This window comes from Clytia hemisphaerica, unplaced genomic scaffold (genome assembly GCF_902728285.1).
Source record: "Clytia hemisphaerica strain Z4C2 unplaced genomic scaffold, Clytia hemisphaerica genome assembly, whole genome shotgun sequence".
NCBI classification, from domain to species: Eukaryota; Metazoa; Cnidaria; class Hydrozoa; order Leptothecata; family Clytiidae; genus Clytia; species Clytia hemisphaerica.
Window position 1 is genome coordinate 1,357,276 of NW_027103595.1, and position 24,866 is coordinate 1,382,141.

Below are 24,866 nucleotides of genomic sequence, written 5' to 3' on the forward strand. Positions count from 1 at the left end.
TCTTAATGACTGAACTTTATTTTCAACAGAATGTTTTGGTTGAAGATCAATCCAAATTGAAGTCTGCTTTTGTATTTTATGATGTAGACTTTTTCAGAAATATGTTTTTCTTACTGTTCGGGACTATCAGCTAACAGGGATATAATTAGTGCAACAATTTTAACAGGTCTTAAAGGTGTTACCGACTCAAATTGTAATTAATTACCAACTCAGTTGTAATTAATTACGGTATTCCCATATGAATTATATTGAAGTAATTTGCAAAGTGTTTCGGGTTGTTATGTCGGAAAGTACCTTCGCAGCCTTATACCATAATTTTTATTTTTTATCAGAACCAGGTTTAAAAGAATTCTTAAATCGAGGGCAAAAGATATTAGAAAACTTGAAGCAAGAAAGCAAGAAACTTCAGAAAGTGAATCCCTTTAAACATCGAAAAAAATATTACGCATTTTGAGGAAGTAATAACTATCTATTGTTGTAGTAACAAAATGAGACTATTGCTAAAAATTCTAAAAAGTTTTGGATGACATGAAATCCAGAGAAAAAGTTTATTTCGTTTCACCATTCGTTTCAAAATATTTTCTTTTTTCAGTTCAATTATCTTCTTTTCTTAAGTAATTAAAGTTAATCAGACATCATTATCTGAATATATTCGAAACGAAGTCGAAACGAAGTCGAAACGAAAGCTAAACGAAACATAAACGAAGCTTTCGTTTCATTTTCGTTTAAAAATGAAACAATATTTGGAGACGCTACCTTACTACTTTAATGTCCCTTTAAACCATTTTTGCTTGATTGGGGTTGTATTTTTAAAAAAAATAGGAGGGGCTAGCTTGGTAGGGGCCCTAGACACCCTAGTGTCGAGTAATAGAACTGGGGGCAGAAAGATAGGTTACAAATATTTTAAATCATATTACAAATCTAGGCTTTGGGGAAGGGTTTGTGAAGGTGGGGCTATTTTCCTTATCCCCCCTGAAAGATGCTGGAGGTTGTACCCCTCTGCATTCTATGCCTCCCCCAGAAAAGCAAAACATTGTGAATTCGGGACCTTCCAGATCCCACTTCGAACTCATTCGCTTTCGATTTGTCAAATCATCCATGATAAAAATATTACATTCTTTTTAAGTTCATGAACTTCTTTGTTCAGCTCTGCCATTTCGCCTTTTTTTAATTTCATACTTTTGTTATTACTACGATCATCATAGCTAAGAACTTTAATGTTTAAATACTAAGATACATCCCAGCTGGCACACAACGTTAAAACACCGTCCATTTGACATTCATAATGTCCATTTAACGTCATTTGTGCCGTAACGTCCAATTAACGTTACTTGAACGTCCAATCAACGATACTTGTGCCATAACGTCCAATCAACGTTACTTGAACGTCCAATCAACGATACTTGTGCCATAACGTCCAATCAACGTTACTTGAACGTCCAATCAACGATACTTGTGCCGTAACGTCCAATTAACGTTACTTGAACGTTAAAAAAACGTTGTTTGCCAGTTGGGTAGTAATGCATTATTTCGATTTTCAGGCCTGAACTTCTTCTTCAATTTCTGGAAATACATTCCCTTCACTACCAGCGTCGTTAACATTAGTCTCCTCAAAAGCTGGATTTGGAGCACCTTCCCTACGATGATTGGGTTCACGCACTGCAATCTGAAAATATCAAACAAGAGATTGAAGCATTGACCTTTATATACCATGGACCAAGTTTCTCAATCCCGGCAAAGCAAAATCTTTGATCGGAGTTTTTTGAAAAGTGGTACCCTAATGGCGGCACTACTCAATAGCGGTGTAAATGTATCGAGAGCGCTAGATCTGCTTTCCCTCAAATATCTTTGTTAATGTAGCGCCGTTAGACGTTTTAATTTCTAACATTTCAATGGCTTCTTCTCGGGTACCAATTCCAAAAAAACTCTAATCAAAGATGGCTGATAAACCTTGGTCCAGGGATGTATAAAGGTCAGTGGATTGAAGGGGGTTAATCTAAAGAATACTACATTTACTAAAGAAAAATAGACAAAAAGAACGGCAAATTTCGCCGTCCACAACCCCGACCTGGTTAGTTTGTCCACCCCTACGAACTGATTCTTCTTTGCTTATTACAAAGATTAACATACGGTAAAAAAAACAAGAAATTACGCACGCGTGTTATAATCATTGAGTTTCAAGCCCGAAGGGCTAGAGGTCAATCTCTAACCTTTCTCAGGCAAGAAAAATTGAAGCCTTAAAATATGCGCCGTATTTTGGATGACGGATTGAATCTAGCAATTCCTTTGTTTTCGAGTGATATATTTTTCGAAATTAAGCGGTAAATTTTAGTTTCAATCTGTCATTTGTGTAAAAACCAGGCGGGTCGCTCAAGGCCGCGCAACTTTGGTAGGATTTGTTGGCTTCAAATCCTACCAAAGAGATTGACCTCTAGCCTTCGGCTTGAAACTCAATGGTTATAATGCAGGATTCTTTACTTGAGCAGACTGGATTATTGGCAATTTGATGAAAAAAATTACATGCTTTTACGATCATAGCTTGTATTCCAAAGAAAGTCCGAAATGTGATACCCACGGTAGCAGTTAAATATATTTGACGTCATTCAACCCTGTTAAACTAGAACCCAACCTCCCTTGAAGCGTTACTAGGGATAATATCATATAGATTTATAAAGCCCGAAGGGCTAGATGTCGTGCTTTAAGCCATCGCAGGCAAAAAAGTGAATATCGGAAAGAATATTGTAGCTATTGTTTTCGAAAACCTGCGAAGCTTCTGATTGGTCAAGCGCTGAAATTCTATTGTAATGTCACACGTTACTTAGGTAGGATTTCCTTCCTAACCACGGCACACTTTTCAGCAAAAGTACGTCATCTAGCCCTTCGGGCTTTATAAATCTCAGGATAATACTGGTGTAATACAGACCTGCTCATTCATTTGTACCACAGTGAATGGATAAATCACCAAGATGGCGATATCTTCAATGACGTTACCCTGGATACCATGTTGATGTCGTAATCCTGTTCGTAATCGGCTTGCCAATATTACAAAACCAATGAAGAAAGTCCATCCAATATAATTGACGTAATTAAAACCAATATGTAAAAACAATAGGAAAATCCATAAATAAAATGGTAAAGCGAATTGAAAATATTTGAAGAAACGATTCGGGTGTTGGTCAGTTTGCTTGGTTTTCTTTCCCTCACGAATTGCAATTTGACCAAGGTAATACCATGGAGCTAAAGTTGCTATAAGAACGTCTTTTAAGAGCCGGCCAGATTTGATATTGCCATAAAGCATTCTCCAGTGTTTAACTGTATCGTAACGCCAGTAGGGTTCCAGTTTCAATAATCTGAATTTTGTGGAGAAGTGCGAATATCAAGTCTATGATACCCAGCTGGCACACAACGTTGTTTTAACGTTCAAATAACGTTATTTGGACGTTATGAATGTCACATGGACGGTGTTTTGACGTTGTGTGCTGTCTGGGTAATATTGAAAATTCAAATTGAATGGAGAATCAAAATCTGGTTATCTTGGGGTTCCATCAATACACGTATTTCCTATTAGCAGATTCATGTAAAAAAGTCACGAAAAAAAAACGTCGAGTAAAGCTCTGATTGGCTGGATATTGCACGCACATAAGCATATTCTTTTCAAAATGTCCAGAGTAATGAGGTAATTGTTACTGCTGTATGTAGGCAACATATAGACGTGACGTCAGGTATCCCTTGAGACGTCCTTCCATTAGTAATTATTTTCTTTATTCAGAATGCACGGTAATTAGTTTTGATAGTAATTGATTTTTGCGTGCATTCTTTGTACAGTGTTTTCTACATTTGCGTTCTCGTTTTTGATTCGCCCTTTTTTTTTCATACTGACTCCTGATTCGTTGATTTATCAGTGACGTTTTTCTGCTCATTTCAGTTTTTGAGACTTACGAATTTTTGAGATGTGGGATGTTTTTTATGTTTTCATGAGTGAGGATCGTCATGTTGTGGGAGTGAATTTCGACAGTGATTTTAGTGAGTATTTTATTTCCATATAATTTTTGTATATATTCCTAGCCAGCCAGAACCTGTATTATTTCCAGTGTTAGGGTTTCCTTTCTGGCATACATGCATTTTCTGGTGGCACATTGCCTTTAATTTTTGACGTGACTTTTTTGAGGTATTTTTCTCTTTGGGTAGTCTTTGTGCCACCCACGTTTGTTATTTTTTGGAGAGTCTCTCTATTTATCTCAGCCTTTTTGGAGACCATTTTCAAGCAGCAGGCCTTTCATATTTTCGACATAGATATTTGAAGCATTTTGTAGAATTTCTTACCTTTTTCTAATTTATGGCTATTTGTGATTTTTTAGCCTGATTTCTAATGTCAAGAATCGTGTTCTGAAATCCTATCGTCATTCGTCAGCGCCCCTTCGATTTAAGGCCGCTACAGTAAAATCACTTACCACGACTACCAGGACGACCTTTGATCACTCGACATGTCGTATGTTCCCCCGAAACGCAGTGCCCGACCCACCGAGAAAGGTCGATTGTGGCAGCTAGATGAAAATCAGGGGAAAAGAAGCAAAATTGAACGCAAGCTCCGAAATAAAATGAAGTCCATACAAGAAGCGATAGACGCCGAAAATGAAGAGTTGGCAAGAGCAGAGATGGCAGCCACAGACCTTCTTTTCAAAGACTTTATGGAGCTACATGCAAAGTGCATGATGCTGATGAATGAAGACGCCGAGCTCTTACTGTCAGAGTCGTTTGCTGACAGGGTCGATAGAGACGTTCATAAACTTAAAAGGAAGTTTTACGATTTCATAAATCAGCACCCCGAACCTCAATACGCTGGAGATGAGACCAGCAACAAATCCCTCGAAAGATCGAAAACACCCAGCGAAGTATCAAATTCAAACAGGAGATTGAGCCCACGATCGAGTCGCAGGGCCAGTGCCAAGTCAGGCAGTTCTTCTTCGTGTCAAAAGAAGACCTCATCAGGAAGCCATCAATCACAATACAGTGCTAGACAAGCAGCCCTCGAAGAAAGAGCAAGAGTAGCCGAGTTGGAGATCGAAGAGTCTTTTATACAGTTCCAAGAAGAGGCTCGCAAAAAGGAAAAGCTTTTGACCAAACAAATGGAGCTCGCCAAAGCAAAAGCCAGATTGAGAGTTTTTGAACAAGAGGATGAGGAGGAACGTAGTCAAGCCTTATCTTCGATACCGGTAGAGACAAAGAAATCCCTGGTTGAGAAATATCTTTATATACAATCGACACCTACGAACTCTAACCCAAATTTTCTTGAGAACTTCAATGATCAGTCCTCCATAGACAACCAACGTGAATCACGTGACCATCAACCTTCACGTGATAATCAACCTTCATATGCTCAACAACTCTCACGTGATCAACAACCTTCACGTGACCAGCAACCTTCACGTGACCAGCAATCTTCACGTGATCAACAACATTCACGTGACCAGCAACCTTCACGTGACCAGCAACCCTCACGTGATCAACAACCTTCACGTGACCAGCAACCTTCACGTGACCAGCAATCTTCACGTGATCAACAACATTCACGTGACCAGCAACCTTCACGTGACCAGCAACCTTCACGTGACCAGCAACCTTCATGTAATCAGCAACATCCTCCTAGGAAACCACATCCACCGCGTGGTCCACATCCTACAAGGACCTCCAGAATCCATCGTACTACAGATGATCAACAGATGTCGTCGTGGAGTCAGCACGCTTCTCCTACGTATCCTACAAACAATCAGCCTTCACAGCCCATAGTGCAACAAACGCCAACAGCAAACGAAATGGTATCACTTATTCAAATGTTGCAGCTACCTGACGTTCAAATACAACCCTTCAAAGGAGATCCACTTGAGTTTTGGTTCTTTATGACCACATTTGAAGAATCCGTCGAAAGAAAAACCGCAGATGAATCTACCAGACTCCTTCAGTTGATAAAACACGTCGAAGGTGAACCAAAAGAGCTGATACAGGGGTGTATATATCTAACTCCTGAAACCGGATACAAGGAAGCCAAAAACATCCTCTACGAAAATTATGGAGATAAGTATCGCATCATCAATGAGTACAAGAAGCAACTTCGTTCATGGCAGAAGATCAGACCAAGTGATACAGCCAACATGAAGAAGTTCTACGCGTTCGTCAAGAAGTTCCAAACCACCATCAACAACCAAGGCAGTTCTGACATCCTGACATCATCCAACTTCTTCATTCAAAGCTTCCAACATTCGTTCAAGACCGTTGGAACCGCAGAGCTCATAAAATTCGCAAATCAAAACGTGAGCCGAACCTCAATCATTGGTTGATGTTGATCGAAGAAGAAATCAGCCTGTTGACCGATCCCCTCTATTCCAGAGGAGCTAACGACTCAGGAACTCAAAGAGAAAGAAAACCAATCAAACAATACCGTGTTGGTACCAACGTCACTTGCCCACAGTGTTCGAATGCCCACGACTTAGACGAATGTGTGGAATACTTGCAACACCCTGTCCATGAAAGAAGAAAGATCATCTACAAGAAAAAGCTTTGTTTCGGATGCTATGGTCCACTAACTGAGAGTCACACTATAAAGACATGCAAGAAGAAAAGGACATGCAAGATCTGCAACAGAGAACATCCTACTGGACTTCATGGTTTCGTTAGACGAAGAACCTAACCTGACAATCAACGAAATCCATCAGACAGACAAGCAGCTGATGCAACCCCACCAGCTGCAACCCCACCGGCTGAATCAACACCACCAGCCACAACAAACCCATCTGTTGGTAGCAGAAGAACATCATCGGAAGGAGTCGTAGTCAGTCTATGTGTCGTACCAGTCACGCTGCGACACAGCAATCGATCAGTAAACACCTTCGCCCTTCTTGACAGTGGCAGCCAAGCATCGTTTATTCGAGAAGATATCGTTGAAACTCTTCAAGCACCATCTACCAAAACTTCACTGAAGATAAGAACTTTGACAAGTGAACAGACCACCGATTGCAAACATGTCACAAACTTGACGGTCATCAACTTCCATAATGGTGTAAACGTCGATTTGCCATCTTGTTACACTCAAGAGGAGATTCCAATCGACGATGACGAAATACCAACACCAAACAGAATCAACCATTGGCATCATTTGAAACAGTTATGTCCATTCCTTCCACAAGACAACGAGAAAGTGCAAATCGGTATCCTTATCGGTGGTAATTGCCCAGCAGCGTTGGAACCCATCAACGTCATACCCAGCATCGACCAAGGCCCCTACGCCTTCGAGACAAGAATTGGTTGGTGTATCCTTGGGCCTATACCAGGAAGCAAGTCCAATCTTTCGTGCAACAACATTGCAGTTCACGATGTCATCCAACAGAAAGTTGCCAATCACTTCTTCACCTTCGCAACAAAGGTTTCCGACAACTCACTTTCTAACGATCTTCTGCGAATGTATCAATACGACTTCAATGAACCAGGTGACCCTTGTCTGATACACACTCGTTCTCAAGACGATCTGAAGTTCCTTCAAATTATGAACGAAAATATCGTCAAATCAGAGAGTAACCACTATCAAATCCCTCTTCCATTCAAGAATGCGAATGTCAATCTACATAACAACAGACCACAAGCAGTTCAACGAGCAGAATGGCTAAGGAAGAAGCTACTAAACAATCCAAAGATGCGTTCTGATTACACCGACTTCATGCAGAAACTAATATCGAAAGGTTATGCCCGTCAGACAGACCATCGTGAGGAGGAGGCAGAGCAAGGCAAGATCTGGTACATCCCCACTTCGGTGTGTATCAAGCCAGCAAACCAGACAAGATTAGAGTCGTCCTTGATTGCTCAGCATCCTATCGTGGTATGTCACTGAACAGAGAGTTGCTACAAGGACCAGATCTGATCAACAAACTTGTCGGTGTCCTGATCCGTTTTCGTCTAGGGCAAGTTGCTGTCATGGCTGACGTAGAAGCTATGTTCTACCAAGTCGACATCCCAGAAGAGCAACACACATTCCAACGATTCCTATGGTGGCCAGATGGAGATCTGCAATCAGATTTCAAAGAATACGTAATGACCACCCACGTCCAAGGAGCCATTTCATCACCAAGCATCGCAAACTTCGCTCTGAAACGATGTGCAAGTGACAATGAAGCAGAGTTCGATCAAGAAACAGCAGACACGCTTCGACAGAACTTCTACGTTGACGACGTACTGAAATCCTATCCAGATGACTCACAAGCTATCAAAGGCATTCGAAAGTCAATCGACATGTGTGCTGCTGGAGGATTCAAGTTAACGAAAGTCGTATCCAATTCAAGAGAAGTTCTGAAGTCAATCAAACCTACAGAACGTGGAAAGAGTATCAAAGAGCTTGATTTGACAACCGACATCCTACCAGTCGACAGAGCCCTCGGTGTACACTGGTGCATCGAAAACGACAGTCTTGGCTTTAGAATCGTATTGAAAGACAAACCAGTGACACGTCGAGGCATTCTATCAACCATCAGCTCAATCTACGATCCTCTGGGTCTCGCAGCACCATTCGTCCTAGAAGGCAAACTTCTGTTACAGAGATTGGTCGTCGAAAAGAAGGATTGGGATGAACCACTTGAAGAGTGCCAAAAGACAGTTTGGGAACGTTGGAGAGCCGAACTACCCAAACTGCAGTCCATATCTGTCAGAAGATGCTATGCTCCACCAAACTTTGGCACCAGAAGCTACTCACTTCACCACTTCTCGGATGGATCGTCGATCGCCTATGGTCAATCCAGCTATCTTCGTGTCGAAAATGATCAAGGAGATATCCAGTGCACTCTTCTTATGGGAAAATCAAGAGTGGCTCCAATCAAGAAGACTACCATCCCTCGTATGGAACTGACAGCTGCTAAAACGTCCACCAAAGTCGCTTGTTTAATTCGAGAAGAGTTACCAGTGTCACTTACCGATGAGTTCTTCTGGACAGACAGTGAAGTCGTACTTGGTTACATTCGAAATGAAACACGACGTTTTCATCTGTTCGTGTCAAATCGAGTCACCACAATTCTCGATCACTCAAGACAAGATCAGTGGAGATACATCGAATCAGAAGACAACGCAGCAGACGACACCACCAGAGGACTCGACATGAAATCGATCTCAAATGACCACCGCTGGTCCAAAAATCCTTCATCAACCAATGGAGGTGATCAAATCGACGAACAAGTCAATCACATTGGATCCCAAGGACCCCGAAGTCAAGGCCAATCGCATTTCCATCACTCCTACGACAGAAAAATTTATCGACAGATTGGCTAACATAACCAATAATTGGCAGAAAATTAAACGTATCCTCTGCATCATCCTTCGTTACAAGCCAAACCTACGAGCAGAAGATCTCGCCTTCGCTGAGACGAAACTGATACAACTTTCACAAAGTCAATTCTACTACGAAGAAATTGAGTGTCTCAACACCAACAAACCCATTCCAAGATCGTCATCAATTATCAAACTTGACCCATTCTTAGACGAAAACAGGATCCTACGTGTCGGTGGCAGGTTATCCAATAATTTACTACTTGACAACAACCTGAAGCATCCAATCATCCTCAGCAAAAGAAGCAAGTTCTCCCTTATGATCGCTCAACATTGTCATTCTCTCGTTCACCATGCAGGACGAGGTATCACCATCAACGAGATCAGATCGAGAGGCTACTGGATCACCAACATCAACTCAGTCGTTCGTACCCTCATCGCAAAATGTGTTCAATGTCGCAAGCTACGTGGTACAGCAACTCCTCAAAAGATGTCTGATCTACCATCTGAGAGATTTGACGAGAGCCCTCCTTTCACAGTGTGTGGTGTAGACTACTTCGGACCCTTCATTATCAAAGAAAAAAGGAAAGAACTTAAACGTTATGGATCCCTTTTTACTTGCTTCGCTTCTCGAGCAGTCCACATTGAACTCAGCCACTCCCTTGAAACCGATTCCTTCATTCAGTCCCTCAGAAGATTCATCGCTCGACGTGGAAACATTCGTACCATGCACTCCGACAATGGCACCAACTTCGTAGGAGCAGCAAATGAGCTTAGGAACGCTGTCCTTGAGCTTGACGATGACAAGATCAATCGATTTCTGAATCTACAAGGAGGAGATTGGATCAGATGGAAGAGGAACCCACCTTTAGCAAGTCATTTTGGAGGTGTGTGGGAAAGACAGATCAGGTCTGTAAGATCCATTCTCAATTCATTGCTATCAACTCATGGTCACAGTCTCGATGATGAATCCTTTCGTACTTTTATGTGTGAAGCAGAAGCAGTCATAAACTCCAGACCGTTGACAACTGAAACGTTGAGCGATCCATCAAGTCCACTACCGTTGTCACCTTCCAACTTACTCACCATGAAGTCGAACGTCGTCGCTCCACCGCCTGGCGAGTTCAAATCAGCAGGAGTCTTTACTCGTAAACGATGGCGTCGAGTCCAACATTTACTGAACGAGTTTTGGTCGAGATGGCGCAAAGAGTACTGCCAAAACATCCAACAACGTTCCAAGTGGTTGAAAGAAAGACGTTCGTTCAAAGTCGGTGATGTCGCCCTGTTGACAGACGCATCCGATATTCGAAACGAGTGGAGATTATGTATGATCGACGAAGTCATAACAAGTACCGATGGAAATGTCAGACAAGTCGTAGTCCGGATGGCCGATGGGTCTCTGTTTAAACGTCCAGTATCGAAACTGGTCTTGTTGGTTGAAGGAGATTCCCCGCCGATGAGCCTTATATAATTGAATGAAATTTAATTGTGATGTTTTATTTCGAGATGATATGAAAGGATATCTCGAGGGGAGCCAAATGTTACTGCTGTATGTAGGCAACATATAGACGTGACGTCAGGTATCCCTTGAGACGTCCTTCCATTAGTAATTATTTTCTTTATTCAGAATGCACGGTAATTAGTTTTGATAGTAATTGATTTTTGCGTGCATTCTTTGTACAGTGTTTTCTACATTTGCGTTCTCGTTTTTGATTCGCCCTTTTTTTTTCATACTGACTCCTGATTCGTTGATTTATCATTGACGTTTTTCTGCTCATTTCAGTTTTTGAGACTTACGAATTTTTGAGATGTGGGATGTTTTTTATGTTTTCATGAGTGAGGATCGTCGTGTTGTGGGAGTGAATTTCGACAGTGATTTTAGTGAGTATTTTATTTCCATATAATTTTTGTATATATTCCTAGCCAGCCAGAACCTGTATTATTTCCAGTGTTAGGGTTTCCTTCTGGCATACATGCATTTTCTGGTGGCACATTGCCTTTAATTTTTGACGTGACTTTTTTGAGGTATTTTTCTCTTTGGGTAGTCTTTGTGCCACCCACGTTTGTTATTTTTTGGAGAGTCTCTCTATTTATCTCAGCCTTTTTGGAGACCATTTTCAAGCAGCAGGCCTTTCATATTTTCGACATAGATATTTGAAGCATTTTGTAGAATTTCTTACCTTTTTCTAATTTATGGCTATTTGTGATTTTTTAGCCTGATTTCTAATGTCAAGAATCGTGTTCTGAAATCCTATCGTCATTCGTCAGCGCCCCTTCGATTTAAGGCCGCTACAGTAATCTTTGCATGTCTCGGCAAATCAGAGCTTTATTCGACGTTTTTTCGTGAGTTTTTTATTTGAATCTACTAATAGGAAATTTGTGTATTGACAAAGAGATATATCATGTGACCCACCAAAAAAAATGTAATAAAGGTACCATATGAGAGAATTATAAAAAAAATTTATTTTTCGGGAAGGTATAAACTATTAAACGTGCTAACCGCACTGGCTCAACTTCAATATCTTCAAAGTCACTTGTTAGCCCAATTGTAAAATCAATGAAAAAACTAAGTGAAAACCCTCTGGTCAATCTTGCTCCACATCTGCATCAATCCAATGTGCAAAAGCTTGTGAATTAACATTGATTAGTAAGCAAACGATACCACACTTATTCATGATATTCATGGCGTAATGTTTTCCACCCCAGTTTTAGCCAGTAGTGGCAAATTTAAACTAGACAAAAGTTGTATAAAATTTGCCACTACTGGCATAAACCGGGGTATTTCCGTAAAAAACATTACGTCGTGAATATCATGAATATAAAAACAAAACCTTTAAGAGTAACTTACCGCCAAATCGAAATAGCTGAAAAACATAGTAGCAAAGCGAAAGGAAGTCCAGCTAGAATAACAAAAGAGCTGACTTCACTTCGACCAACTTTTTCCTCATAGATGAGAAGAATGGAAGTGACAGCTCCTATGGTGATGCACCAGAACATTCGCTGGAGAAGGGGTGGTCTCTCGTCACCTGAAAATGTGATGACGAGTAAAAAATACATACATATATCTGAAAAAGCTAATCAAAATTCAGAAACACACATGTTATGCTCAAAGGGACAATCAAATGGTTTGAGATATTTGGCATGCGGAATCTTTCTACTGTCTTGAGCAAAACCTCAAAATATTTTTACCTAAATATTTTCCATAGTTGAGATATTTAAGAGATATTTAAATAAAAGATATTTAAGATATTGAGACATAAAAGTAAAACCAATCCTCGTGCCCGAGTATTCCAGGCGTTGTGTGCATTACTGATGGACACCAGAGCAGAGCAGAGCAGACCAGAAAATACCCTGGCGTTGGCTGATGTGAGTTTCCTCCTCTCAGAGGGGGGGGGGACTTCTGATAAAGATATGATATATAAGATAAGGTAATCTACGAGTTTCATCTAAGAGGAAAAAACGTGAAGACGGGAATTTTTTTCAGGGGTAGCTGTTGTAAACAGACTCTATCCGCCGCGCAACATATTACGTTTAATAATATAAAAACTATGTTATATCATAATAACATATTATACAGACGATAGCATCGTCTAGGTAATATGAGAATAACTTCTAGTGATTTTTCATTTTCCAGGGGGTAAAATGTTATTCTAAAATTTCCAGGGTGTTGAGACTGATTTTAGCTCGCCCAACCTTACTTTTAAGATACGAAATCAATTCATCCAACGATTTTCTGTAAATTTTGTCATTTTCCAGCAGGTATCCACAATTTTCAAGAATTTTTATTTCGACTTGAAAAGGTTCGTCCAGCCCCCTATATGGATTTTTAATGGAACAGCATATTGACTCCTTCGCTGAGCTATTAGCTAGCCTTGTGTGTAAAGAAATATCTACAATCATGGTCGTAATATTTTAGAAAAAAGGGAAATTCCCACGAATTTTCAAAACCACAAACGATTTGGAAGTGCTCTAAGTTAAGTTGGAAGGGTAGAGTTTTAACTCTGAGTTTTAACATAGAGCCTTAGGATCTGAGGATTCAAAAGTTCAAAAATAAGGCTCAGAATATAGTCTGGAAGTCTGCCAACCCCTCCCAAATTGAAATATTCGATTAAATTAAAGAGAAAGCCCAAAATCGACTTTCTCGCCGGAACTTTAAATTTCGAAAAACGAGGAAATAAGCTAAATTCTCAATAGATTTTGACCATGATTGTACTAATGATGTAAAGGCCGGTCCACTTGCGCGCGCTGCGATCGCACTTTTTGGCTTCAATTCTTTTTGCTTGGAAAAAAGATTACGTCATAAAAAATGTAGCGCGCGCTCGAAAAAAAAGTTGAACACATTTCAACTTTTTTCAACTGTTACGTCAGATCGCGCCAATGGAATTGCTTTATTTTTCTTTTGACCAATAGCGTGGAAGCTTTGCTCAAAAAATTGCGATCGAAGCGCGCGCAAGTGGAGACCGGCCTTAAAATATAAAATATGATATCTGTGTTTGGCCCTTACTTACCGTTGCTTGATATGATTCCCATGACCAAAGCTGCAGAATCGAAACTTGTTATAAAATACATCAAAGTTATGATCAACCCCAGTACTTGTAAAAACACTTTGATATCATCGTATTTCTCAGCAATAATAAAGAACTGTTTATAAGTTTCATTTGCACATCCCAAACGTTGTACCCAGGGTTCAACATTCATCATTTTTCGGGCTGCTCTAAAAATCAATTTGAAAAATTTTGAAAACAACCTGCAGTTCTGACCAAAATTAAGGACGGTAAAAGTGATTTACTGCGGTCCTCCGCAGTCGTCATATCGACTCTGCCGCAGAAAAACATTGGAAATTGCAAATTATATAAGTCCGATTGCCCAGACAGGAGTAACAGGGTTTTCTCATCAATTCGTACAATAGGTATTACCGTTGGTAGCAATGGGCTCTGTTCTGCCTATCGATGGTGAGGCCACCAGCTATCATGCCCAGACGTCCTTTTAAGACGAAACTCGATTACCCAAACAAAAATAAGAGGGTTTTCTTTAAAAACTTACTTATCTATGCCACAAGTAATATTACCAGCAATAGCTCTGTTCTGCATATCAATAGCGAGGCCACCAGTTATCAAACCCCGACGTCCTTTTAGGGAACTCGATTACCCAAACAAAAATAAGAGGATTTTCTTCAAGAACTTACTTATCCATGCCACAAGTAATATTACCAGCAATGGCTCTGTTCTGCATATCGATAGCGATGCCATCAGTTATCAAACCCCGACGTCCTTTTAAGAAACTCGATTACCCAAACAAAAATAACAGGATTTTCTTTAAAAACTTACTTATCCATGCCACAAGTAATATTACCAGCAATAGCTCTGTTCTGCATATCGATAGCGAGTCCACCAGTTATTGAAAACCAGACAAATAAAGCGATCATAGGGATGAAAAACTGTAGATGAATAACATTCTTGATGGTACGCCCTTTACTGAGGCGGGCTGAGAAGAGAGACACCATTGACGCCCATCCAAGCCACCATCCCCCTAAAATGATTTGAAATTGTAGAAAATTAACTTCATGATTAATAACTTTGTGATTGAATTTGAATGATTTTTTACGTATTCTTCGACATTCTTTTTTTACGAATCTTTCTCTCGGTACAGTGAGTCTTTTAACTCGAACTTCTAAAACTCGAATATCTCCTTAGCTAGAAAAAGTTTTCGGGTCCCTTTCACTTAACTTAACTATAAACTTTACTCCAGTGAGTTCGAGTGATCAAATTGGCGTTCCCCGTGTGTGATCGATTTATAGAGACTCCACTGTATCAAAATTTGAAATAATGTATTTCTTGACGTTCAAACAAATCTCTTCAATACACGCATATCTACAGTGAGATCGGTAACTTGCACCAGTGGAGGCAAACATGCATAGCCCTCAAATGAATAACCTGTCTGGTCATTAAAATACAATTTTAAATCAAAGCAAAAATAATAGAGTTAGATCTGCGAGCGGAGCTGCGTAGTCCATTTGTTTTGAAATTTTGCTGCTTTGATTGGTCAGTCATTTGATGGCTATACAAGTATCCCTCCTCCACTGATGCAAGTTACCCGACTTCACGGTACGAAACTGGGGATGCAACTTACAATAAAAGACTGTGTTATGGTGCATCCAATTGATCTCATCTTTGGTGTATAAACCTGTATCTTTGCCTTCTTGTAAAAAAGCTGCAGTGAAGGTGGATGAACCAATGAAAAATTGGACATAGTAACCAAAAGATTGGACGGCAAGGTTAAGGAGATACCAAACGTTATCACTTAAAGCGATTGTCAAGGTGAAAATAGATCCTGAAAGATGAAAAGAAAAATCCAATGTAAATGTAAATAACCCAGCTGGCACTCAATGTTGTTTCAACGTTGATTTAACGTTCACAACGTCCATATAACGTTAGATAAACGTTGAAACAACGTTGTGTGCCAGCTGGGAATACAGCCCTGGGTTACAGAAAGTTTCATCCCAGTAGGAACTTTGTTTTTAATCCTCATTTAAAATCCAATTGAACAAATTGCACTCCAAAATCATCCCAAGTGGATTTTTTGACTTGAGAACAATATAATCTTTGTCCCCATTGGGATTTCAGTAGAAATTCTCATCTTCACTGTGGGAAAAAAGTTTCACTGCACTGAATCTGTGAGACTGTATGTACCTAGGGATGATATACATGACGATCATTTTACTCGAAGGTGGATATTAGGTTTTAGAATAATCAGAAAATATTCGGGTCAGAAATCGAGGGAAAAAGCCGAAAAATGGGAATTTTAAACCTTCATGTGAACTTTTCCTGAACCAGCCATTTTTAGGGACAAAAATCAGGGTTCTTATAAAAAATGTGCAAGACTAACTAGCAAAGGAATGAAAAAATGTAGTGAGTTTTTATACCAACTAAGAAACAGAGTTGGGACATTCTCCTGATTGACATTCGGATACCAGCAGCTGCTGAAATCATTGATAACCCAGCTACAATCCATAATGCTATAAACCTATGGACGAAATAAATATCAAGGTTCAAATCGTGATAATCCAGCTACAATCCATAATGCTATAAACCTATGGACAAAATAAATATCAATGTTCAAATGACTTCAAATTATTTAAATCATTGATAATCCAGCTACAATCCATAATGCTATAAACCTATGAACGAAATAAATATCAATGTTCAAATGACTTCAAATTATTGAAATCATTGCTGATAATCCAGCTACAAACCATAGAGCTATAAACCTATGGACGAAATAAATATCAAGGTTCAAATCGTGATAATCTAGCTACAATCCATAATGCTATAAACCTATGAACGAAATAAATATCAATGTTCAAATCGTGATAATCCAGCTACAATCCATAATGCTATAAACCTATGGACGAAATAAATATCAATGTTCAAATCGTGATAATCCAGCTACAATCCATAGAGCTATAAACCTATGGACGAAATAAATATCAATGTTCAAATCGTGATAATCCAGCTACAATCCATAATGCTATAAACCTATGGACGAAATAAATATCAATGTTCAAATTGTGATAATCCAGCTACAATCCATAATGCTATAAACCTATCGACGAAATAAATATCAATGTTCAAATCGTGATAATCCAGCTACAATCCATAATGCTATAAACCTATGGACGAAATAAATATCAATGTTCAAATGGTGATAACCCAGCTACAATCCATAATGCTATAAACCTATGGACGAAATAAATATCAATGTTCAAATCGTGATAATCCAGCTACAGTCCATAATGCTATAAACCTATGGACGAAATAAATATCAATGTTCAAATCGTGATAATCCAGCTACAATCCATAATGCTATAAACCTATGGACGAAATAAATATCAATGTTCAAATCGTGATAATCCAGCTACAATCCATAATGCTATAAACCTATGGACGAAATAAATATCAATGTTCAAATCGTGATAATCTAGCTACAATCCATAATGCTATAAACCTATGGACGAATAAATATCAATGTTCAAATCGTGATAATCCAGCTACAATCCATAATGCTATAAACCTATGGACGAAATAAATATCAATGTTCAAATCGTGATAATCCAGCTACAATTCATAATGCTATAAACCTATGGACGAAATAATATCAATGTTCAAATCGTGATAATCCAGCTACAATCCATAATGCTATAAACCTATGGACGAAATAAATATCAATGTTCAAATCGTGATAATCCAGCTACAATCCATAATGCTATAAACCTATGGACGAAATAAATATCAATGTTCAAATCGTGATAATCCAGCTACAATCCATAATGCTATAAACCTATGGACGAAATAAATATCAATGTTCAAATCGTGATAATCCAGCTACAATCCATAATGCTATAAACCTATGGACGAAATAAATATCAATGTTCAAATCGTGATAATCCAGCTACAATCCATAATGCTATAAACCTATGGACGAAATAAATATCAATGTTCAAATCGTGATAATCCAGCTACAATCCATAATGCTATAAACCTATGGACGAAATAAAAATCAATGTTCAAATCGTGATAATCCAACTACAATCCATAATGCTATAAACCTATGGATGAAATAAATATCAATGTTCAAATCGTGATAATCCAGCTACAATCCATAATGCTATAAACCTATGGACGAAATAAATATCAATGCTCAAAACAATTTCAGTTCATGAGCTAGGGGTCAAGTAGGCAAAAAAAGCTTACTGGACATTATTGTAATACCAAAAGTTTGAACTACTGTAAATTTTAGATATAGATTTTAAAACATTACATGTTAGCAAGGTCTTATAGTACGAAACTAAAAGCTAACTTTGGACCCAAATTTACCAAATTACGTCATTTTTGTCCAAGTTTGAAAGTCTGAAAATGTTTCCATGATTTGCACGTTTCTTTCCTTTATAAAAACAAATTAAATGAGAACATAAAGCTTCGATGGCAAAAATATTGTGGACTTCAAAACACCCAATTTCTTAGAAAATTTCACAAAAAAATTTACAAAGTAGGAAAATTAAGAGCATTCTAAAAACATTTTTAGGCTAATTTTAGAACATTCGAATGGTTCAAAAATTTTGGACGTTCTTATAAAAAACGAATACAAGGGCTGATAAAAGGAGGTATTGTTTTTTTCTCAAAAATTAATTTGCAGGGGGGGGTCTATTTAGGTTGCTGGCATCCACTAACGGATTCGTGCTCCTTACTGCATGACTACCTGGGGTTTTGTAGAGATCTGCGATTCTTACTAGGGTCTATTGGGAGACAAGTATGTTTTCTGTTAGCTAATTCCTTTTGTAAATTCAACACATTATGCTATAGTTAGCGCCAAATAACTCACAAACCTTGCTGTTTGACTATCCTCCAATTCGGGAAAGAGTATTCTGGCTCCAGATACCATACTTAAGGAGCCGAGATTGAACGACGTCGCAACGCCAAAACTGATAGAAACGATTGTAAAACCATCAACACAATCACCAAGCCTTCCAAAGACTTTTTTGCCAAAGACAGGATAGAGCATCGAACGGGCTGATAAAGGTAAACCTATGGAAAACATAAATTTCTTATAACAGCATTAGACTATGCTATAGTCTAAGACAAATCACTATCTAAGAAATAAGCCAAAAGTCGGTAGAGTTTGCCACTCTCCGAAACTCTCCCGCCGATTTTTCCCGTATACCGTCTTAACGCCATAACGCCATATTTTCCCGACTTTACTATCACTGTAACGGACGATAACATCGTCAAAACATTCAAAACCGCATTGCTTTTTGCTTAAAAACGAAAGTGAAAACGACTGGATTCTAATGTTAATGTTTATGATTGACGTTTTGTTTTTGTGCAATTATTTTGCCTTAGCCAATCAGCGCACTCAAAAGCTGAGTGAAAAAGAACCAGTGGTCCACTAGACTGGGTAGATTCTCTTACGGAACCACGGCCTTTAGACTGAATAATTGCAATGTGCAGAGTAATAAGGAAATACTAGGAAATAACATCGGTATTTAGGTCTTTTTTATAAGAGCAAAGTATACAAGAATTGAAGGCTTCGATGGCTGAAATATTAAGAAGGCTTTGGCTAAAACACCCGATTCCTTAGGAAATGGGACAAAAATACTCACAAAATTACGAAAATAAGAACATGCTAAGAACATATGTAGGCTTAAAACTCAAAGAGTTAAGAACATCCAAAGACATCCAAAAATTCTGGATGTTCTTATAAAAAACGTATTGATGATATGCACCACTGGAAAGTCTTCTGAGACCTTTTTGAAACTTTCCACCCAATTTAAACAATAGAAAAAGTGACGTATTGGGTGGAACAAAGTTGAAATCATTGCAGTGGTGATGGATCATTTTGCAATATCTCCTGACATTACATCACAGACCCAACAGCTGAGTGGTCTCAAGTGACGTAAAATCAATCAATACGTCACTTGCAACCAATCAGCTGTTGGGTCCGTGGAAGAGATTGCAATGGTTCATATCATGAACACCCAGCTGGCACACAACGTTGTTTCAACGTTCATCTAACGTTCACAACGTCCATATAACGTTAGGTAAACGTTAAAACAACGTTGTGTGCATATCATGAATACTCACCTTTCCGATAACAAAGAACGGAGAGTAGAAGACATGGAAGTACATATACACTGAAACCCTGAAGTCCCCAATGAAGCATGGTCACATTCAACGAATTTTGTGCTTGCGCTATGTAAGTGTTTCTATAAAAGAAAAAGTCAACCTTCTTTAATTCGAAACTCTATTATTCGAATCTTTCTGTAATTCGAACTAAAATTTTCATCCCCTTAGCATTCGATTCATACCGGATGCACCACAAAAAAGTTTCTCTCTTTAAAGTTAATCTTCTCGAGGTCTAAAAATTCTTAAAGAACCATTCCTTTTTCATTGAAAAGAAGAAAGATAAACTTAAATTTTGATGGGTCATTTATTAAATTCGGTTCATTAGATCAAAAGTTACGCATAATTTAATAAAAAGTTACTTCCAGAAAGTGCTCGAAAACGTTGAAAATTGACCTATCAAATTTTAATTTCAAAATTAGCAATCGTAATAGCTTTCACATGATTAAAGAGCATTAGTAATCAAACACATAAATTTTGAAACTGAATCCCCAAAAGGTTTGGAATCGTCATCTTAGTCATTTTGATTTACTTTTTACCGAATTTTTCCTCAGATTTTTGCTTCTAGACTGGATAAAGATAAAGTCAATGTAAGGCAGGATTTACTTCGAAACCCATATTTTATGTATTTTCATGAATCTTACCAAATTCTTTGGTATTTTCCGACGAATTTTCTTCTTTTTATTGAAATTCAATCTTCCTTTGTTATAACAAAAGGTCATTTTCACAGCTAAATATCATTTTTAATGATTGAAACGAAAATACTGATGTGTTAAGTGATTACGCTTCTGATTAATTAGGTCGATTTTCAACGTTTTTGAGCACTTTTTGAAAGTAACTTTTTATTCAATTGAGCATAACTTTTAATCTAAAGAATCAAATTTGATAAATGACCCATCAAAATTCAAGTTTATCTTTTTTCTTTCCAATGGAAAAAGTTTGATCCTTTCAAAGTTTTTAGAACTCAAAGAAATTCACTTTAAAGAGAGAAACCTTTTTGTGGCGCACCCGGTATAAAAATAAAAAAACAACTTAACAATAATAGTAGAATGACAAAAGTGTCATTCACTCACTTTCCTTGGTATAATAATAAATTTTGGGTATTCTCATTTCTGTATCCAACAATAGGTCCATTGACAGAGTCATACAAAAGACCTGTCGATAAGCCAGTTGTAAAAACCATTGTGAAATACTCAAAATTGTTATATCTTGGACGGTCAGTGTCTAAACCTGTGTAGAAGAATAAATGTGTTTTTTAAAACTAGTTTAACTCTGAAAAACCGTAGCATAAAGGTAAAAATCCAGCTAAGGCGTGCAAGGTAGTGGGTTCAACCCAGCTCCATCGACAAAGAGAAAGGGTCAAGGGTAAGTGGGAGAATCCAAGGAAAACATCAGAAGCCTTTGGGTCACAAACTTAGTTTAGTATATCTAATTATTATAAGTTCCTCGTGATCCCATCATAGTGTTTTAGATTCGCTCCCCGTTGGACCGTCTTTTTTATCAGTTCTGGGCTCCACCTTGTACGTACCTAATCGAAGATGACCATATTTGAAATAAATGATGATAATCAAAATGACCCATACTAATTGACTGCCAACATAAAACCTATAAAAGAACGAATCGGAGTTGGAGGAAGAAACGGATATTTATCTATAGTTGACTCTCACTAATTCGACCAAATCGAACGGGAAATCCTATTTGTTCGAATTACAGAGAGATTCGAATTATAAAAAGACTTGAATAATAGATATAGATATAAAGATATAGATATACCATCCGATGCATCGGAATGGGTCCTAACCACGATGGAGTAGGAATCACAGTGCAAGCAGAAATTGCAGCCCTGCAGATGCAAGCTGCCGAGCCATGGTGTATACCACGACACTCGAACTACACGGGAGAACGGATGTCCTCGCAGGAGTAGAACCTCTTAAAGTGTCTCAGCACACCAGAATGCCTGGAATATCTACCCATACTCTTGTATCAGAGTTATGGTACCCAATTCCCCTCACATGGCATGGGTTGACCTGGGCGAAGGAGCATTCACTTGCCAAGTGAATCGTAGTGCCACGGTGGGTATCGAACTCGGGCCTCCTGGACTGAAGCCAAGCACGATAACCACTATAGCACTACATCACATGAATAATAGAAGTTCGAATAAACAAGAGTTTGTATTTACTTCCTCATGCAGATTCTTACTTAAGGACCCTGACAAGTACCTCTACGCTTATTTTGTTCAACTGTTCTCCTAAATTAAATTACTGTTTTTAAATAATTTATTTGGTAAAGTCACTAAAAAATACCAATACGTGGTGCAGTGGAGTCTCCATAACTAACGCGCACGGGGAATTGGAATTTGTTACTTAGAGCTATGGACAATGATTTATAAGACATTGTTAACTAAAGGGACTAGAAAACTTGCACGAATTAAGGAGACATTCGAGTTATAGAGGTTCGAGACTCAATTGTATGAAACACTATATATATACTTTGTTCGAGTTAGGGAAATTTCAAGTTATTGAGTAAAGTTTATAAGGGATTGTTAACTGAAGGGACGATAAAACTTGTTCGAGTTAAGAAGACATTCAAGTTATAGAGGTTCGAGACTCAATTGTATGAAACACTACATATACACTTTGTTCGAGTTAGGGAAATTTCAAGTTATTGAGTAAAGTTTATAAGGGATTGTTAGCTGAAGGGACGATAAAACTTGTTCGAGTTAAGGAGACATTCGAGTTATAGAGGTTCGAGACTCAATTGTATGAAAAACTGTATATATACTTTGTTCGAGTTAGGGAAATTTCAAGTTATTGAGTAAAGTCTATAAGGGATTGTTAACTGAAGGGACTCCAATGTATTTTCAAAAAAGAATAAAACGGAGGTATCAGATTACCAGGTGCATTTATCAGTGATCCATAATCGAGCTTCGTTGAAATACCCAGCACTTTGATCATGGTCTACTACAGCCCAAATAATGACCAACCAAAGCAAGAAACCTCCAATGAATGTCGATAGCGGATTGACTGACAGAATAAGCCGGTCTCCCCTTTCGAAACGGAAAGTTAGACACCTGAAATATGGAAATTGACACGTTATTCATGATATGCACTATTACAATGTCTTCCATGGGCCCAACAGCTGATTGGTTGCAATTGACGTACTGATTGATTTTACGTCACTTACAACCAATCAGCTGTTGGGTCCATGATGTAATGTCAGAAGACGTTGCAATGACTTTGAAAGTAACCCTAAAAAGGTCAGCGTTTTAGAAAAGCTGCACAAGTTTTTTTTTGCATTTCAGCTTGTATGCTTGGCATTATGCTTATTTTTTACCGAGTTTGAGCCTAAGCATGCTTATAAATGTTATGCTTACAAAAAAAGAGTATATCAGGACTTACCGCTTACTAAATTCTTTTCTTCGCTCGGTTAAGTCATTCTGGTTAAATTCGCGGTGGCTTAAAGCCCGTTGCGGTTGCGGTATAGTTGGCAGATTTCCATTGACTTCGTTATATAAAACTCCATTTTCCATGTTTGGTTGTATAACTAGGTTATTAAATTTAAAGGGACATAAAATTAGTCAAATATAAACATTGTGCGAACCACGTGTCATTAAAGAGAACAATTAAAATCACGTGTCCAAAACAAAACAATTGGAACAATCAAAATCAGCCATATTTGTTTTAATTTTTTTATTTTGGCCTGTGACATTTGTTTTGATTTTGTATCCCGCTGCATACGGTTTGTTTACAAATTTCGGTCCCTTTAATAAAGATAGATGGAGAGAAAATATCTCAGTAATGACCTAAATGGTGGTTCAAATCTTTTATAGAATATCACTCAAAGCGGTTTGCCTTACATGTTCTATCTTTGCAAGCAATTAGATTCAAAGTATATTTATAAGAACAGAAAGAGTACTCACCTTTCCCTATGAAGTCAAAAGTTTTTTTTAGCTTTTTCCATTTCTCAGACAGGATATTTTGACGAGTTGAAAAATAATTACAAATTTTAACATAACCATTTTACTAACTTACTACTAATTTAATGGGATTAATTTTCACGTGGATTAAATTTGGCGGATTTGGGTGTCGCGTCCGCAAAAATAAGTCCCAAAGGAAATTTGAAAAGGTCTCATCCACTAAACTTTTTTATGAACCAAATTTCAAAAAATATCAAAAGACCACTTTTAACATATTCACCGCCATCAAAGAAGCGCTAATAATGCATATTTCACAACCAATATGCATAGTTTGGCAGTAAAATAGCAAAAATAGCACTAAATCGTGAAAATATTATCAGCGAAATTAAGTCCCCGCGAAAATTAATCACATTAAAGTACTTACAAAGTTAACTGCCTCAGATACTAACCCATCAACCATAGTTTGATATTTAAATACCGACTTGTGCTAATGTTTATAGGTCTGAAAAATAAAAAAACCTTTATAAAAACTTGTACTTTCCCGAAATGTTTGTAATATCCGAATACCTAAGAAAAGTATAAAAAGGTATTATGTATAGAGAAAAGATTATATATACAATAAAATCAGTATACAATAAGATCATTAGCTCATTACGCAGATCTTAAATCTCTTTACCATATTACTAATTAGAAGCTAAGCAAGCTCAAACCCAGTCTCCTAGTTTACTCTTTTATGATTCTGATAGCGCTTACCAAAGGTACTAACCGTAGATATTTTATAGAGCTACTCTGCATTTCCCAAGAAACGGCAGGTGAAGCAAAATAATCAGCCATCTTTGGTGAAATTAGTTCACAGTTCGGTACCAGCAATTTGTTCCACCAAGCAAAAAAACCTGAATGGCGTGAAGCGACGAGACAAAAGATAGGCTTGATCTTAAAATGTTCTTAGTTTGTTTATAAGATTTTGGCCAACG

General features: G+C 38.1%; 1 protein-coding gene across 1 annotated transcript; it reads right to left on the minus strand.

Annotated features, from left to right (window-relative positions):
* Positions 1-811: 811 nt before the first annotated feature.
* LOC136801650 (trimethylamine transporter-like) lies at positions 812-24,389 on the minus strand. The gene is made up of 14 exons (XM_067058295.1): positions 24,317-24,389; positions 23,375-23,519; positions 22,870-23,046; positions 21,505-21,581; positions 21,050-21,206; positions 19,938-20,059; positions 18,683-18,881; positions 16,223-16,323; positions 15,430-15,630; positions 14,628-14,829; positions 13,809-14,014; positions 12,149-12,326; positions 2,924-3,350; positions 812-1,666 (listed from the first exon to the last, which is right to left on the minus strand). The coding sequence occupies exons 2-14, from the start codon at positions 23,503-23,505 to the stop codon at positions 1,538-1,540; spliced, it is 2,307 nt and encodes a 768-aa protein (XP_066914396.1). The 5' UTR covers positions 23,506-23,519; positions 24,317-24,389; the 3' UTR covers positions 812-1,537.
* Between the last annotated feature and the right edge of the window lie 477 nt (positions 24,390-24,866).